Source organism: Ranitomeya variabilis, chromosome 4 (assembly GCF_051348905.1).
Source record: "Ranitomeya variabilis isolate aRanVar5 chromosome 4, aRanVar5.hap1, whole genome shotgun sequence".
NCBI lineage: Eukaryota > Metazoa > Chordata > Amphibia > Anura > Dendrobatidae > Ranitomeya > Ranitomeya variabilis.
Genome location: NC_135235.1, coordinates 756,374,693 through 756,393,179, shown reverse-complemented (window position 1 = coordinate 756,393,179; position 18,487 = coordinate 756,374,693). Strand labels below are relative to the sequence as shown.

The following is an 18,487-nucleotide window of genomic DNA, read 5'->3' as shown; positions in this document are numbered from 1 at the left end:
ATAGCTTGCCCTTTTATGGACAGTTTAAGTATAAATGTTCAAAAATGTAAAACTCAGATATTTTATTTTAAAAAAATTGTTTTTTATCTTAGCAGATGACTCTACCAGGAGATCAGAGGGACAGCTGACATCTTCAGTTTTTACATCTGATGATCTTCAGATCCTACAAGATACAACTGAAGTGAATGTCATTACTCCAGACATATCATCATCCATTCACAGCAAAGATCTGTCATCTGATCCTATGAAACTGGACCCATCTTCTGATTCAGTACTGACTACTAAGGAAAATCAAAGTCACAAAAGAGGCATTAAAAAACAAACTGCTCCTAAAGCAAAGAAGCCATTTTCATGTTTAGAATGTGGGAAATGTTTTAACCAGAAATATCTTGTTGAGCACCAAAGAACTCACACAGGGGAGAAGCCTTTTTCATGTTCTGAATGTGGAAAATGTTTTAAATGGAAATCAGATTTGGTTCATCATAATAGAACTCACACAGGGGATATGCCTTTTTCCTGTTCAGAATGTGGGAAATGTTTTCAAGGGAAATTGCTTCTTGTTGTTCACCAGAGAACTCACACAGGGGAGAAGCCTTTTTCCTGTTCAGAATGTGGGAAATGTTTTAGCCAGAAAGGGAATCTTGTTACACACCAACTAACTCACACAGGAGAGAAGCCTTTTTCATGTACAGAATGTGGGAAATGTTTTGCCTACAAAGGACATCGTGATGAACACCAAAGAACTCACAACACAGAAGAGAAGCCTTTATCATGTTCAGAATGTGGGAAATGTTTTTACAACAAATTCAGTTTTGTTAGACACCAAAGAACTCACACAGGAGAGAAGCCTTTTTTGTGTTCAGAATGTGGGAGATGTTTTCACCGGAAATCAGATTTGGTTAGTCACCAGATAATTCACACAGGGGAGAAGCCTTTTTCATGTTCAGAATGTGGAAAATGTTTTAACCGGAAATCAGCTTTGGTTGCTCACCATAGAACTCACACAGGGGAGAAGCCTTTTTCGTGTTCAGAATGTGGGAAATGTTTTACATTCAAAGAGCATCTTGTTAGACACCAGAGAACTCACACAGGGGAGAAGCCTTTTTCATGTTCAGAATGTGGGAAATGTTTTAAAAGGAAAGAAGATTTGGTTCATCACCATAGAACTCACACAGGGGAGAAGCCTTTTTCATGTTCAGAATGTGGGAAATGTTTTAAAAGGAAAACAGATTTGGTTCATCACCATAGAAATCACACAGGGGAGAAGCCTTTTTCATGTTCAGAATGTGGGAAATGTTTTAAAAGGAAATCAGATTTGGTTCATCACCATAGAAATCACACAGGGGAAAAGCCTTTTTCATGTTCAGAATGTGGGAAATGTTTTAAATGGAAAGTGCTTCTTGTTAGTCACCAGAGAACTCACACAGAGGAGAAGCCTTTTACATTTTCTTAATGTGAGAAATACTTTACTTGGAAATCAACTGTTAATAAACATCAGAGACGTCACATAGTGGAGAAGCCTTTTTTATGTTCATAATGTTGGAATAGTTTTAACCAAAATTGGGTCTTCTTAAATGGATTGTCTGTTGTCATTCCTCATGTTTGCTGAAAAAAAAGATTCATTCCAAATGTAAAACTATACCCATAATTCACCCCCTGACGGTTATTCAGTAGGTGACTAATAGAAAAAAAAACATGTACCCTACAGTTCAGTATATAGGGTGAGTGTCACGGGGAGACTAGGTGGGCGAGAGCTAATAACCCGGGCTCGTGCAATTTCCCTCAGACTAGGGAAATTCTGACTGACCCTCTACCTGAAGTTTACACTGATGGTGTGCATATCCAGGGCTCTACCCTCTCCCTGTCTCCTATTTCAGCCCTAGACAGAAAACCTGCGGCCACCACCCAGTGAATGCAATAGACCAATACCCACAGTTAGAACAGACAAGGATAAAGGAAAATATACACCACGCCGCAGTCAATCAGGAATACACTATAAATGTGGATGGGCAAAATAAATATAAATATAGGAAGAAGTAAATAAGACAAATGAAAATACACCACCAGCAACGATTCTCCAACAACCAGCTCTCCGCTCCAGACCGAGCTAACAACGGAAGACAGAAGCTATAATCGGCGACGCCCAAAGATCAGGAGAACTATTTAAAGGCAATGGGCATGGCCCAGCTTCCAATCCGAGGATCAGGTAAATTAACCCCGGAACAGCTAGCTAAAATCTAGCCGACGCCAATGAGCAAATAGTGGTCAAAAGCGGAATTACCGCTGTCTGTCAGACGACCTGGTCTGAACAGCGTCCGACATGACAGTGAGGTGACGTATACACACTCACTCTCCAAACTTCTCATTTCTACTGGTTTCATAGTCCTCACCAAAGGCGACTCATCAGGAGACTATTTAATATTGACCTATATTCAAGCGAGACTAGACAGGAAAAAACCTAAAGTTATGTATCATGTTATCCGAAATAGTTAGAAAACCAGCCACATATTGGCAGATCCCAGACCTCAAACTATATACTTCGTAAGTTTATAAGCCACTCCAGTGTCAGAAATAGATAGTATGTGAAAATACAGTATAATTCTTGTTTTTTCTCCTATAGGGACTGCACTAGTTTGGTATTGTAACAGCTGTTAATTTGTAACGCAGACAAATTGTCCTAGACCCCGCTCAGGGTACGTTAGTGTAATGGTTGTTTTTTTTTTTTTTATGTTTTCTGATGGGGCCAATCATACCAGAATAGGGATGGTGCCCTGCATACTACGATGAGATGAGGCCCTGCATACTAGGATAGAGATGAGGGGGCCATGTGTATCAGGATATGGATGAGGAATCCATGCATACCAGGCTAGGGATGAGGGGACCATATATGATAGGGCTAGCGGAACGCACCAAGTATAGGAAGGAAACAACAAGGTGTGTTCGCAGCGCAGGGTCCACCGTACAGAGATATCTGCTGCAAAGTAATTGGCAGCACTATATGGTGGTATAAGCGAACTCTGTTAGGCTACGTTCACATTTGCGTTGTTGGGCGCAGCATTGGCCTCTAAATTAGGCCCCGGCTTCTTCCCGGGCCTACTTCCGGTGGCGACTCCACCCTCTTCCCCCCTTTTGGGTGGGCTTTTCTCCCGCCTGACTTTGAGCCCACCCACCGGTGCCATCTTGGATCTCCTGAACAGGGGATTCAGTAGCGCATCTTACTGGCATCCTGCGGTCGCGCTGTCCCTTCAGGCCCGCATCAAGCTCCGGTCACGAGTGTGCCCCAGTAGCCTTCCCTGACTGCGTTCCTGAGGATCATCATCCAAGCCGTGCAGCCTTTCTTCTGGACACCGATTCGTCTGCCGTGAATAGCTCTGCAATTGCAGACTAACACTCTCCTCTGCCCTTCTGTCCGCTCTCGTCCTCCCACTTCTTCCGCTACTTCCTCTGCCTTAGTCAAACACTTCATGTGTTCGTCTTGTAACTTGCAAACTTCCCTCAGGTCAGCCCTCAATTCTCTGTCAGGCCTGCAGCAAACCCATTATGCCCACTGCCCAGGATCCTCCGGCTGTTCCGCTTGAGCGCGAAGTCCCCACCCCAGGCTTGGCCTCCTCTCTGTCACATTCAATAGCGGATCTCACATGGGTGTCCCAGACCTTTGTGTCCGTGCTCGATTGGCTGCCCCTGCAGACTTTCACAGTAGCCAGCGGGTCGCAGGAAGCTCCATCCAAGACTTCCAAGATAGGCCACAAAAGATCCAGACAGAAACGCCAGTCTGAGTCCTCTTCCCGCTCCATCTCGCCCCACGGTCCTCTGCTGTCAGCTTTCCCCCGGTCCTCCCCTGAGTCAGGCGAGGCATTCTCAGATGCGGCTTTGGAGGATATTCCGGAGCTGGACCCCAACCAAATCTCTAGCATGAGGGATATGGTTCAGAACCTCATTGGAGCGATAAATCAGACCTGTGGCATCAAAGACTCCTCTATGGAACCCACAGATCAGGCGGTTTAGTTTAGATGGTCTAAACCACCTTCCAAGTTTTTCGCTCCTCACCCTGAATTTGAGGAGATCCTGACCAGAGAAAGAGAATCTGATCAGACGCTTTCAGAGAGGAAAGCGCCTTGGCGCTTTCTCCGGAGCTCACCGCTAATTGGACTGCCTCTCCTCCAGTTTCAAGGCTGTCCACCAACACGGTCCTTCCGCTATCTGGCGGAGCATATCTGAAAGTCATAGAATCCTTTGCGAAGTCAGCCTTTGAAGCAGCTGTGTCTGCTCTATGCCTGGCCTTTGCTTCCACTTGGGTTTCAAATTCCTTATCCGAATGGGCCAAACAATTCCGTCGGGGCATCCTGGATGGGGTCCCACCTAGACAGCTGGCGGAGCTTGCCAACCAGATTTCTCATGCGGGTGAATACGTGGTCTCCGCTTCCCTGGATGCTGTGTCTTGTGCGGCTCAGGCATCCAGCAATGCTGTTGCCATCCGTCGGACCATTTGGCTCAAGGCCTGGCAAGCGGATTTGTCTTCTAAAAAGTCCCTTACCAGCCTTCCTTTTCAGGGTTCACGTCTCTTTGGTTCCAAGCTGGACCAAATCATTAAGGACACCACCGGGGGCACAAGTTCCCTTCCCCAGTCTAAACCTCAATGCCCTCCTCGTAGGTGGCAATTTCGGCCCTTTTGTTGTTTCGCGGCGTCAGATTTCTTTCCCAACAGCAGAGGCCACAGGCACGTCAAGAGAAGAAGGTATCCTTTAGACCCACTCCTTCCTGGCGTTCACGCTACTCCCAAGGTAGATCCTCCAGGTCTAGGACCGGAAGGTCCACCTCAGCATGACTCTCGATGTCTGGATCTCCTCAATAGAGGACTCATGGGTCAGGGAAGTTGTATCCTCGGGATACAAAATAGAGTTCGTTTCACATCCCTGGGATAGTTTTTTTGAATCGCGATCTCCAAGAGACCCCGCTCTAGTTCTGGGTTTCTTTGCAGCCATCGCGTCTCTCCTCAAATCCGGGGTAATCGTTCCTGTCCCAGAAAAAGAACGGTTCACAGGGTTCTATTTGAACCTTTTTGTAGTACCGAAAAAGGATGGCAAGGTTCATCCCATTCTGGATCTCAAATTACTGAACAAGAGGGTTCATCTAAGACACTTCAGGATGAAATCCCTTCGTTCAGTAATTGCTTCCAGGGAGGCTCAGGAGTTTCTGTACTCCATAGACATCCAGGATGCCTACCTCCATGTCCCGATATTCCCTGGACATCACCGATTCCTGCGTTTTGCAGTAATTCAGGAGCATTTTCACTTTGTTGCCCTGCCGTTCGGACTCACAACCGCTCCCAGGGTTTTCATGAAGATCATGGCAGCGCTGATAGCCGTCTTGAGGGTCAGGGGCCTGATACTTTTTCCGTACCTCAACAACATCCTCATCAAGGCTCCGTCTTTTTCTTAGGCTCACGAAAGTCTGTCCATCGTCCTCGACACTCTAGCCCATTTCGGGTGGCTGGTCAACAGGAAGAAATCCTGTCTCGTTCCTACTCAGCACCGAGCTTTTCTGGGCATGCTCTTCGATCCATCCTTCAGCGGGAAGTTCGCTTACTCCAGCATCCTCCTTCCGATTGGCCATAAAGGTTCTGGGGAGGATGTTTGCAACATTGGAAGCGATTCCCTTCACCCAATTTCACGCACGACCTCTTCAGCAGGCCATTCTGTCACAGTGGGACAGGTCTGTCTTCTCCCTGGATCGTCCGGTTCGGCTTTCTCCCCGGGTCAAACGTTCCCTCAACTGGTGGCTGACGTCACCTCTCATCTCCCAGGGCAGGTCCTTCCTTCCAGTTCACTGGCAGGTGGTGATGACGGACGCCAGCCTGCTCAGCTGGGGTGCGGTGTTTCGTCATCTGACTGTTCAGGGTCGTTGGTCGGCACAGGAGTCCTCTCTGCCGATCAATGTCCTCGAGATTCGAGCCATCTTTCTATCCCTTCTTCACTGGGAAAGGATTCTCAGGGGTCTGCCAATTCGAATCCAGATGGACAATGCCACAGCAGTGGCATATGTCAACCACCAGGGGGGACTCGGAGTTCTATGGCCTAGGCCAAGGTATCCAAGATCCTCCTTTGGGCAGAGGCAACGGTCCCAGTGATATTCGCAGTGCATATCCTGTTGTGAATTCCGTTCTCGGGCTCCCTCCTGTGGTCATGAATGGTACTGTGGTGAGTTCTGTTCGTGGACTCCCTCTTGTGGCTTTGAGTGGTACTGCTGGTCTTTAGCTGGGCTCTCAGCTGCCTCGTTTTCTGCTGTGCTGGCTGCCTATTTAACTCCACCTAGATCTTTACTTGTTGCCAGCTGTCAATGTATTCAGTATTGGTTCAGATCTCTCTGGAACTTCACTTGTGACCAGTCTCCTCCAGGAGAAGCTAAGTCCATGCTAGTTCATTTTTGCTCATTGCTTTTGGAAAATGTTTCTCAGTATATGATAAGTTCAGTCCAGCTTGCTTATATGCTATTTTCTTGCTAGCTGGAAGCTCTGGGGTGCAGAGTTGCTCCCTCACATCGTGAGTCGGTGTGAGGGTCTTTTTGTATTCTCTGCGTGGATATTTTTGTAGTATTTTATACTGACCGCACAGTTCCCTTGCCATTTTCTTACTATTTAGTATTAGTGGGCCTCCTTTGCTAAAACCTGTTTTCATTCCTATGTTTGTATTTTCCCCTTAACTCACCGTCATTATTTGTGGGGGGCTGCCTTTACTTTGGGGAAATTTCTCTGAGGCAAGTGAGGCTTTGTTTCTCTCTAGGGGTAGCTAGCTCTCAGGCTGTGAAGAGGCGTCTAGGGAGAGTTAGGTACGCTCCACGGCTGCCTATAGTGTGTGTGATAGGATCAGGGTTGCGGTCAGTAAAGTTCCCACATCCCCAGAGCTTGTCCTATATTTCAGGTTTATCTATCAGGTCATTCCAAGTGTTCCGAACCACCAGGTCCATAACAATATCCCCAGCATGGACAATTGGACCGCCAACTTCCTCAGCCGCGAGGGTCTCGCGGCAGAGGAATGGTCCTTGCCTCAGGAGGTCTTCCATCAGATTTGTCATCGATGGGGGATTCTGGATGTGGACCTCACGGCATCCTGAATCAACAGGAAGGTCCCACGGTTCGTCTCCAGGTCTTGCGATCCTCTCGCAGTGGGCGTCGACGCTCTGGCCATTCCTTGGTCGCAGTTCGTGCTCCCCTATCTGTTTTCACCCCTGCCATTGCTTCCCAAGCTGTTGAAAAAGATCAAGGCGGAAGGGGTGCAGGTCATTCTGGTCGCCCCGGATTGGCCCAGGAGATCTTGGTTTGCAGAGATCGTCAATCTTCTCACAGACACCCCCTGGTGGCTTCCAGACAGAACTGATCTGCTGTCTCAAGGTCCGATCTGCCACCCGAATTCTCGGATGCTCAGTTTACCGGCGTGGCTGTTGAGACCGCAGTTCTAAGAGCGTCCGGCCTTTCGGATCGGGTGATTCACACTATGATCCAGGCTAGGAAGCCTTCATTTTCCTGGATCTACTATCGTACCTGGAAGGCTTACTTCCGTTAGTGCGAGTCCAACCACGTTTCACCTATGACCTTTTCCCTTCCTTCTATTTTAGCTTTCCTTCAGGCAGGACTGGATTCGGGCCTCGCTCTTAGTTCCCTAAAGGGCCAGGTTTCTGCGCTCTCCATCCTTTTTCAGAAGACGCTATCTTCTCGGCCACAGGTCAAGACCTTCCTTCAGGGAGTAGTCAATGCTGTCCCTCCGTACAGGGCTCCTGTGGATTCATGGGATTTGAATCTTGTGCTGGAGATTCTTAGGGGTTCCCCCTTTGAGCCTCTCAGTGAGGTTTCCCTGTCAGTTCTATCCTGGAAGGTGGCCTTTCTTGTGGCCATCACCTCTATCTGGCGCGTTTCCGAGTTGGGGGCCCTTTCTTGCCGGCCTCCCTTCTTGGTTATCCACCAGGACAAGGTTGTACTGAGGCCTCCGCCTTCCTTCCTTCCTAAGGTGGTTTCCACCTTCCACCTCAACGAGGACATCATTCTGCCTTCCTTTTGTCCAGCTCCGACTCATCCTCTGGAGCGATCGTTGAACAAGCTGGACCTGGTCAGGGCGGTGAAGGTCTACCTGGCTAGAACAGCCGCTTTCCAGAAGACAGATTCTCTTTTCGTCATTCCTGACGGCACGTTTAGAGGCCTGCCGGCTTCCAAGGCGACTATTGCTTGCTGGATCAGAATGGCAATTTTGGAGACTTACTGGGTCAAAAACAGAGTGCCCCCTCCCGGGATTACTTTGATTATCCAAATTGTTTGATATTGTCAGAACATATTGAACAATTAGAAGATCAAATTGATACTCAAACAGAATTATTGACCAAATTGCGCCAAATTATAAAAAAAGGCTTCTGTTGTTACACGATCAAACCAACATGAAGACAATGCCGCCACATCATTTATACCAGACACACAAGATCCAGATGTTTCAGTAGAAGATTTACAGGCAGATGAATTACAACGGAAAAAATTCCATGACAGAGCAGCACGAATTTATCTGAAAATACGCAATCAGTTAATGAAAATTGCAAAAGACATTCCAAACTTCAATGACAAGATGGATGCCTTTTATAATGCAGACATTTTTGAATAAAACACAGATAAATTCAATCTTAATGATGAACAAAAAAACAAGATATTCAAAGTATGGTTACCCTCACATATGGGAAAAAGGTTACAGACCACACCCAGATTAAATGAAGAACATGAATTGATACATAATACAAAAGACGACAGACTTAGACAATTAAATTTGTTCTTTACAGGCGAAGCCACAGCTGATGTTTTGGAACAGTTGCGAACCAATATTAATGATGATCCATTTGCATTTTTGGTAAAATTTGAGCAGGCCTATAGAATGGTGATGGATCTTAGGCCTAATCAGGAGCCAGCATCCATGATCAGAATTTTTGTAAAAAAGTTCAAATATTTAGATCCTGCCTCAGAGCAATTGGCTAGTGCTCAGCCATCATTGCAGAAACAGTTCTTATCGACAGAGTAAGGAGATCCATGACACACAATCTGGTCATCACGATTCACCCGCCGCTATTAACTAGTTAAATGCCTCTGTCAAATGCAGACAGCGGCATTTAACCACCGCTTCCGGCCATCAGGCCGGAAATGAGAGCATCGCTGACCCCATCACATGATCGGGGGTCAGCGATGGTTCTGCATAGTAACCATAGAGGTCCTTGAGACCTCTATGGATACTGATGCCTGTTTGCTGTGAGCGCCACCCTGTGGTCGGCGCTCATAGCGAGCCTGCATTTCAGCTACTGCTATGTGGCAGAGCCGATCGAGTTGTGCCAGCTTCTAGCCTCCTATGGAGGCTATTGAAACATGGCAAAAGTAAAAAAAAATGTGAAAAAAATAAAAAAATATAAAAGTTTAAATCACCCCCCTTTCACCCCATTCAAAATAAAATAAGAAAAAAATCAAACCTACACATATTTGGTATCAGAATCGCCCGAGCTATCAATAAAAAAAAGCATTAACCTGATCGCTAAACGGCGTAGCAAGAAAAAAATTCAAAACGCCAGAATTACTTTTTTGGTCGCCGCGACATTGCATTAAAATGCAATAACGGGCGATCAAAAGAACGTATCTGCACAAAAGTGGTATCAATAAAAACGTCAGCTCAGCACGCAAAAAATAAGCCCTCAACCGATCACAGATCACAAAAAATGGAGACGCTATGGGTATCGGAAAATGGTTCAATTTCTTTTTTTTTTTGCAAAGTTTGGAATTTTTTTTCACCACTTAGATAAGAGAACTTAGACATGTTTGGTGTCTATGAACTCATAATGACCTGGAGAATCATAATATCAGGTCAGTTGGAGCATTTAGTGAACCTAACAAGAAAGCCAAACAAAAAACCAGTGTGGGATTGCACTTTTTTGCAATTTCACCGCACTTGGAATTTTTTCCTCATTTTCTAGTACACAACATGGTAAAAGCAATGATGTCGATCAAAAGTACAACTCGTCCCACAAAAAATAAGCCCTCACATGGCCATATTGATGGAAAAATAAAAAAGTTATGGCTCTGGGAAGGAGGGGAGCGAAAAACGAACACGGAAAAATGGAGAATCCCAAGGTCATGAAGGGGTTAAATGATGTGTCAACAGATCATCTGTGGCCTGAAACTGGTGGTGATGAGGTATTGACAGAAATTGCACAGCTTTTTCCTTCTCTTTGGGCTCAGTTCAGGAATGAGGTTGGTACAATGAAGGATGTTGTTGTAAATGTGGAAGGGCGAGATCCTCAGCATCAGTATAAATTGCCTCCAGAGTCAATTGAGTCTATGTCAAAGATCATACAGGAATTGCTAGATCAAGGTGTCATCCTTAAGGCTAATTCTATAAGTAACATTCCTTTGTGGTGTGTCTTGAAATCTGATGGTTCTTATCGAATGATATTGGATTTGCGGATGTTTAACAAACCTACTCCCAATGTAGCACCCATTGTTGCAGATAATCATGACATGATGGTAAAGGCCCCGTCTCACATAGCGAGATCGCTAGCGAGATCGCTGCTGAGTCACAAGTTTTGTGACGCAACAGCGACCTCAGTAGCGATCTCGCTATGTGTGACACGTACAACGATCAGGCCCCTGTTGTGAGATCGCTGGTCGTGTCGGAATGGCCTGGACCTTTTTTTGGTCGTTGAGGTCCCGCTGACATCGCTGAATCGGTGTGTGTGACACCGATCCAGCGATGTCTTCACTGGTAACCAGGGTAAACATCGGGTTACTAAGCGCAGGGCCGCGCTTAGTAACCCTATGTTTACCCTGGTTACCAGCGTAAATGTAAAAAAAAAAAAAACACTACATACTCACCATCTGATGTCCGTCAGGTCCCTTGCCGTCTGCTTCCTGCTCTGACTGAGATCCGGCCGTACAGTGAGAGCACAGCACAGCAGTGACGTCACCGCTGCGCTCTGCTCTCACTGTACGGCGGCAGTCACAGTCAGTCAGAGCAGGAAGCAGACGGCAAGGGACCTGACGGACACCGAAAGGCGAGTATGTACTGTTTGTTTTTTTTGGTAACCAGGGTAAACATCGGGTTACTAAGCGCGGCCCTGCGCTTAGTAACCCGATGGTTACCCGGGTGCTGCAGGGGGACTTCGGCATCGTTGAAGACAGTTTCAACGATGCCGAAGTCGTTCCCCTGATCGTTGGTCGCTGGAGAGAGTTGTCTGTGTGACAGCTCCTGTCATGATTCCCAATAGCAGGGACACGGGAAAAAACAGACTAGCTCTAGGAAGATGGTATCTCAGGTAACCGCGATGCTGAACCTAACACGCAAATAAAAGTAGCCAGGGGGTGTGCCTACGTTTTATCTCTAGACACCTCACGCCAGCCGGAGATCTAACTACCCCTAGAAGAGGAATACACAGACCTGGCTTGCCTCCAGGGAAACCCCAAAAGTTATAGTAGCCCCCCACATATAATAACGGTTAGGTAAGAGGAAAACACAAACGCAGTATGAATATAGATTCAGCAAAGTGAGGCCCTCTGACTAGATAGATGAAAATACAAAAGAGGACTTCGCGGTTACCTCAAAACCCTAAGCAGCCATCCTGAAACTACCTTGACTCCGTTATCAACTCATGACACCGGAGTAGTAATTTCAGATCACTAGAGCTTCCAGCAGCACGAGAAATATAAATGCATGCTGGACAAAACAAACACAAAAAATGCCAAAGATTCAACTTAGCTGAATTGCAGACTTGGAGCAGGTAGCAAGCAACAGAGGTGCTCTGGTAACATTGATTGCCGGCGCTAGAGTGACTGAGAAGCCAGACTAAATAGGAAACTCCCAATTTCCTGATGAAAACAGGTGCACTGGAAACACAAGACAAAAGTCAACCAGTACCACCAGTAGCCACCAGAGGGAGCCCAAAAACAGAACTCACAACAGTACCCCCCCCTTAAGGAGGGGGCACCGAACCCTCATGAGAACCACCAGGGCGATCTGGATGCGCCCTATGAAAGGCGCGAACCAAATCAGAGGCATGAACATCAGAGGCAGTCACCCAAGAATTATCCTCCTGACCGTATCCCTTCCATTTAACCAGATATTGAAGTCTCCGTCTGGAAATGCGAGAGTCCAAAATCTTCTCCACAACATACTCCAATTCACCCTCCACCAGCACAGGAGCAGGAGGCTCAACAGAAGGAACAACCGGTACCTCGTACCTCCGCAACAACGACCTATGGAAGACATTATGAATGGTGAAAGATGCTGGAAGGTCCAAACGAAAAGATACAGGATTAAGAATCTCCAAAATCTTATAAGGACCTATGAACCGAGGTTTGAACTTAGGAGAAGAGACCTTCATAGGGACAAAACGAGAAGACAACCACACCAAGTCTCCAACACGGAGATGATGACCCACACGACGATGACGATTAGCAAACTGCTGAGTCTTCTCCTGAGACAACTTCAAATTGTCCACCACATGACTCCAAATCCGGTGCAGTCTATCCACCACAGAATCCACTCCAGGACAATCCGAAGATTCCACCTGACCAGATGAAAAACGAGGGTGAAACCCAGAATTGCAAAAGAAAGGAGAAACCAGAGTAGCAGAACTGGCCCGATTATTGAGGGCAAACTCTGCCAACGGCAAAAAGGCGACCCAATCATCCTGATCAGCAGACACAAAACACCTCAAATAAGTCTCCAAAGTCTGATTAGTTCGCTCCGTCTGGCCATTAGTCTGAGGATGGAACGCAGATGAAAAAGACAAATCAATGCCCATCCTGGCACAGAACGCTCGCCAGAACCTAGACACAAATTGAGATCCTCTGTCAGACACAATGTTTTCCCGGATACCATGTAAGCGAACCACATTCTGAAAAAATAAAGGAACCAACTCTGATGAAGAAGGCAATTTGGGCAAGGGTACCAAATGAACCATCTTAGAAAAACGGTCACACACCACCCAAATGACGGACATTTTCTGAGAAACCGGGAGATCCGAGATAAAGTCCATAGAGATGTGCGTCCACGGCCTCTTCGGAATAGGCAAGGACAACAACAATCCACTAGCCCGAGAACAGCAAGGCTTGGCCCGAGCGCAAACATCACAAGACTGTACAAAGGCACGCACATCCCGAGACAGGGAAGGCCACCAGAAGGACCTGGCCACCAAATCTCTGGTACCAAAAATTCCAGGGTGGCCCGCCAACACAGAAGAATGAACCTCTGAGATGACTCTACTGGTCCACTCATCTGGAACAAACAATCTCCCAGACGGACAACGATCAGGCCTATCAGTCTGAAACTCCTGCAAAGCACGTCGCAAGTCTGGGGAGACAGCAGACAAAATCACTCCATCCTTAAGGATACCCGTAGGCTCAGAATCACCAGAGGAGTCAGGCTCAAAACTCCTAGAAAGAGCATCTGCCTTCACATTTTTCGAGCCCGGCAAGTATGAAACCACAAAATTAAATCGAGAGAAAAACAATGACCAGCGAGCCTGTCTAGGATTCAGACGCCTGGCAGACTCAAGGTAAATCAGATTCTTGTGATCAGTCAAGACCACCACCTGATATCTAGCACCCTCAAGCCAATGACGCCACTCCTCAAATGCCCACTTCATAGCCAAGAGCTCCCGATTACCGACATCATAATTTCGCTCGGCGGGCGAAAACTTTCGAGAGAAGAATGCACATGGTCTCATCACTGAGCAATCGGGACTTTTCTGCGACAAAACCGCCCCCGCTCCAATCTCGGAAGCATCAACCTCAACCTGAAAAGGGAGTGAAACATCAGGCTGGCGCAACACAGGGGCAGAAGAAAAGCGGCGCTTAAGCTCCCGAAAGGCCTCCACAGCCGCAGAGGACCAATTGGCAACATCAGCACCCTTCTTAGTCAAATCAGTCAGAGGTTTAGCAACACTTGAAAACCCAGTTATAAATCGACGATAGAAATTAGCAAAGCCCAAGAACTTCTGAAGACTCTTCAGGGAAGTAGGCTGCGTCCAATCACAAATAGCCCGAACCTTGACAGGATCCATCTCAACAGAAGAAGGGGAAAAAATATACCCCAAAAAGGAGATCTTCTGAACCCCAAAGATACACTTTGAACCCTTTACAAACAGAGAATTGGACCGCAAAACCTGAAAAACCTTCCTAACCTGTTGAACATGCGACTCCCAGTCATCCGAAAAAATCAAAATATCATCCAAATACACAATCATAAATTTATCCAGGTATTTACGGAAAATATCGTGCATAAAGGACTGAAAGACTGAAGGAGCATTAGAAAGACCAAAAGGCATTACTAAATACTCAAAATGGCCCTCGGGCGTATTAAATGCAGTTTTCCACTCATCTCCCTGCTTAATCCGCACCAAATTATACGCACCCCGAAGATCAACCTTAGAGAACCACTTTGCCCCTTTAATACGAGCAAATAAATCAGTCAATAGTGGCAATGGATACTGGTATTTGACTGTAATCTTATTCAACAGGCGATAATCAATACAGGGCCTCAGGGACCCATATTTTTTACCCACGAAAAAAAAAACCTGCTCCTAAAGGGGATGAGGATGGACGGATATGTCCCTTTTCCAAGGACTCCTTAATATACTCTCGCATAGCAGCATGCTCAGGCACAGATAGATTGAACAAACGACCCTTGGGAAACTTGCTGCCCGGAATCAAGTCTATAGCACAATCGCAATCCCTGTGAGGGGGGAGAGAACTAAGTTTAGGCTCCTCAAAAACATCACAATAATCAGACAAAAATGCCGGAATTTCAGAGGGAGTAGATGAAGCAATGGAAACCAAAGGTACTTCCCCATGAGCCCCCTGACATCCCCAACTTAACACAGACATTGTTTTCCAGTCAAGGACTGGATTATGAGTTTGCAACCATGGCAATCCAAGCACTAAGACATCATGCAAGTTATGCAACACAAGGAAGCGAATCACCTCCCGATGGTCAGGAGTCATACACATAGTCACTTGTGTCCAGAATTGTGGTTTATTCCTAGCCAAAGGTGTGGAGTCGATACCCTTCAGAGGGATAGGAACTTCCAAAGGCTCTAGGCTAAACCCACAACGTCTGGCAAAGGACCAATCCATAAGACTCAAGGAAGCGCCAGAATCCACATAGGCATCCACAGTAATAGTTGATAATGAACAGATCAAAGTTACAGACAAAATAAACTTAGACTGTAAGGTGCCAATTGCAAAAGACTTATCAATCTTTTTTGTGCGTTTAGAGCATGCTGATATAACATGAGCAGAATCACCACAGTAGAAGCACAACCCATTTTTACGCCTATAATTCTGCCGTTCACTTCTGGACAGAATTCTATCACATTGCATAATCTCCGGTGCCTGCTCAGAAGACACCGCCAAATGGTGCACAGGTTTGCGCTCCCGTAAACGCCGATCAATCTGAATAGCCATAGTCATGGATTCATTCAGACCTGTGGGCGTAGGAAACCCCACCATGACATCTTTAACGGCGTCAGAGAGACCTTCTCTGAAATTCGCCGCCAGGGCGCACTCATTCCACTGAGTAAGCACCGACCATTTTCGAAATTTTTGACAATATATTTCAGCTTCATCATGCCCTTGAGAGAGGGCCATCAAGGCCTTTTCAGCCTGAATCTCCAAATTAGGTTCCTCATAGGGCAACCCCAGTGCCAGAAAAAACGCATCCACATTGAGCAGCGCAGGATCCCCTGGTGCCAATGCAAATGCCCAATTCTGGGGGTCACCCCGCAACAAGGAAATAACAATTTTAACCTGCTGAGCGGGGTCTCCAGCGGAGCGAGATCTCAGAGAAAGATACAATTTACAATTGTGCTTAAAATTCAAAAAACGAGATCTATCTCCAGAAAAGAACTCAGGTATAGGGATCTTGGGTTCAGACATAGGAGCATGTATAACATAGTCTTGGATATTTTGAACCTTAGAGGCAAGAGTATTAAGATTTGAAGCTAAACTCTGGATATCCATTTCTCAACAGCAGAGATCTGAGCCATTCAGGGGTTAAGAGGAGAGAAAAAAAAAACAGCAGATGGCAATTATGGCTAGACAGAACTTCTGAGTAAAAAAAAAAAAGTGTCAGAAACTTCTTTTTTCTCTCCTTCTTTAGCCAATACTTTTAATACATTATGGCCGGCAATACTGTCATGATTCCCAATGGCAGGGACACGGGAAAAAACGGACTAGCTCTAGGAAGATGGTATCTCAGGTAACCGCGATGCTGAACCTAACACGCAAATAAAAGTAGCCAGGGGGTGTGCCTACGTTTTATCCCTAGACACCTCGCGCCAGCCGGAGATCTAACTACCCCTAGAAGAGGAATACACAGACCTGGCTTGCCTCCAGGGAAACCCCAAAAGTTATAGTAGCCCCCCACATATAATAACGGTTAGGTAAGAGGAAAACACAAACGCAGTATGAATATAGATTCAGCAAAGTGAGGCCCTCTGACTAGATAGATGAAAATACAAAAGAGGACTTCGCGGTTACCTCAAAACCCTAAGCAGCCATCCTGAAACTACCTTGACTCCGTTATCAACTCATGACACCGGAGTAGTATTTTCAGATCACTAGAGCTTCCAGCAGCACGAGAAATATAAATGCAAGCTGGACAAAACAAACACAAAAAATGCCAAAGATTCAACTTAGCTGAATTGCAGACTTGGAGCAGGTAGCAAGCAACAGAGGTGCTCTGGTAACATTGATTGCCGGCGCTAGAGTGACTGAGAAGCCAGACTAAATAGGAAACTCCCAATTTCCTGATGAAAACAGGTGCACTGGAAACACAAGACAAAAGTCAACCAGTACCACCAGTAGCCACCAGAGGGAGCCCAAAAACAGAACTCACAACAAGCTCCCCAGCGACCACACAACGACTTACCAACGATCACGGCCAGGTCGTATCGCTGGTCGTGATCGTTGGTAAATCGCTATGTGAGACGGGGCCTTAAGGTTGAATGCAAAGGCAAAATACCTCTCTGTACTGGACATCAGTAATGGTTTTTCAGTATACCTCTTGAAAAGAGTTGTCAGTACAAGTTTGCACTTACTTTCTTGGATGAACAATATTTGTTTTGCAGGTTACCTCAAGGACCACATTTGTCACCTAGTGTTTTCCATCAGGCATTGGCAAAGGTATTATCCAGATTTTCGAGGCCTGATTGTATCTTGCAATATGTTGATGATATCCTGATGTCTACTGATGATAAAGAGTCACATGTTTCTCTTCTGACAGAATTGTTTGAGCTGCTGCATGATGCAGGGTTGAAATTGAACACCAAAAAGGTCAAATTGATACAGACCGAGGTCAGGTTTTTGAGAGTGTTGTTGAGTTCAGGAAAAAGACAGCCACTTCAGGAAAGAATACAAGTAATTGCTTCTCTACTGATTCCAACGTCACACAAGGCATTGCGACATTTCTTGGGTCTTATAAACTTTTCAAGGGATTTCATTGAGAATTTTGCAGACAAGGCCAGGCCTTTGTACGATCTTTTAAAAGGTGAAATAGTGATTACTTTGGTCCTTGGGGTGATGAACAACAAACCTCATTTGAACAATTGAAAATGAATTTACAAAAGTCACCTGCTTTGTCCACAGTAGATCCTTCGGCTCCATTTGCTTTGCAAGTGCACACATCAGAGTCTTCCGTGTCTGCTGTGCTGCTACAGTTGCAAGGAGAAGAGTGGAGCATTTTGGGCTATTTTTCTAAGCTTCTCTCACCTGTTGAAAGAGGGTTTGAGACCTGTGCAAGACACCTGGTAGGTGTATACTTTGCAGTCAAAGCAACTGAACACATTGTTGGGTTCAACAAAATTACTTTACAAAGCCTTCATTATACACTAAAACTTCTTGAGAATAATATCCCAGGTGTGGGATATTGGGCAGCACGGTGGCGCAGTGGATAGCACAGCAGCCTTGCAGCGCTGGAGTCCTGGGTTCAAACCCCACCAAGGACAACATCTGCAAAGAGTTTGTATGTTCTCTCCGTGTTTGTGTGGGTTTCCTCCGGGTACTTCGGTTTCCTCCCACATTCCAAAGACATACTGATAGGGAATTTAGATTGTGAGCCCCAACAGGGACAGCGATGATAATGTGTGCAACCTGTAAAGCGCTGCGGAATATGTTAGCGCTATATAAAAATAAAATAAAGATTAGGTGTGTCACATCAGAGATTTGCTCATTGGTTAGTGTCATTGTCTCCCAAACAAATTGAGGTAGATTACAAAGCCAAATATGTTCTTCCTCAGTTGATGCAATATGAAGGACAAACTCATGATTGTTTACAGTCTTTTCAGGATCCTAGCCCATCGCTTTTCAGACAGAAGGCAGAGGCAACAGATGAACCAATTTTTGTTGATGGTTTCAGATTTTATGCAGATGGACATTACTATTCAGGATATGCCATTTTTTATCCCAAAAGAGGACAGGTTG

The 18,487-nt window shown here is 45.9% G+C and overlaps 1 protein-coding gene across 4 annotated transcripts in view; it reads left to right on the top strand.

Moving 5' to 3' along the window:
- The window catches only part of LOC143766825 (uncharacterized), a 159,717-nt gene that overhangs the window by 52,533 nt on the left and 88,697 nt on the right, over nt 1-18,487 (top strand). For 2 of the 4 annotated variants that reach the window (XM_077254803.1, XM_077254801.1), the window contains one exon: nt 93-1,510. The exons of 1 other annotated variant lie outside the window; for it this stretch is intronic. In XM_077254803.1, coding sequence (XP_077110918.1) covers nt 93-1,453 — 1,361 coding nt within the window. In that variant the 3' untranslated portion in view covers nt 1,454-1,510. Of the gene's footprint in view, nt 1-92; nt 1,511-18,487 lie in introns of those variants that run through there. One more of the 4 variants, XM_077254802.1, reaches the window with a different exon arrangement.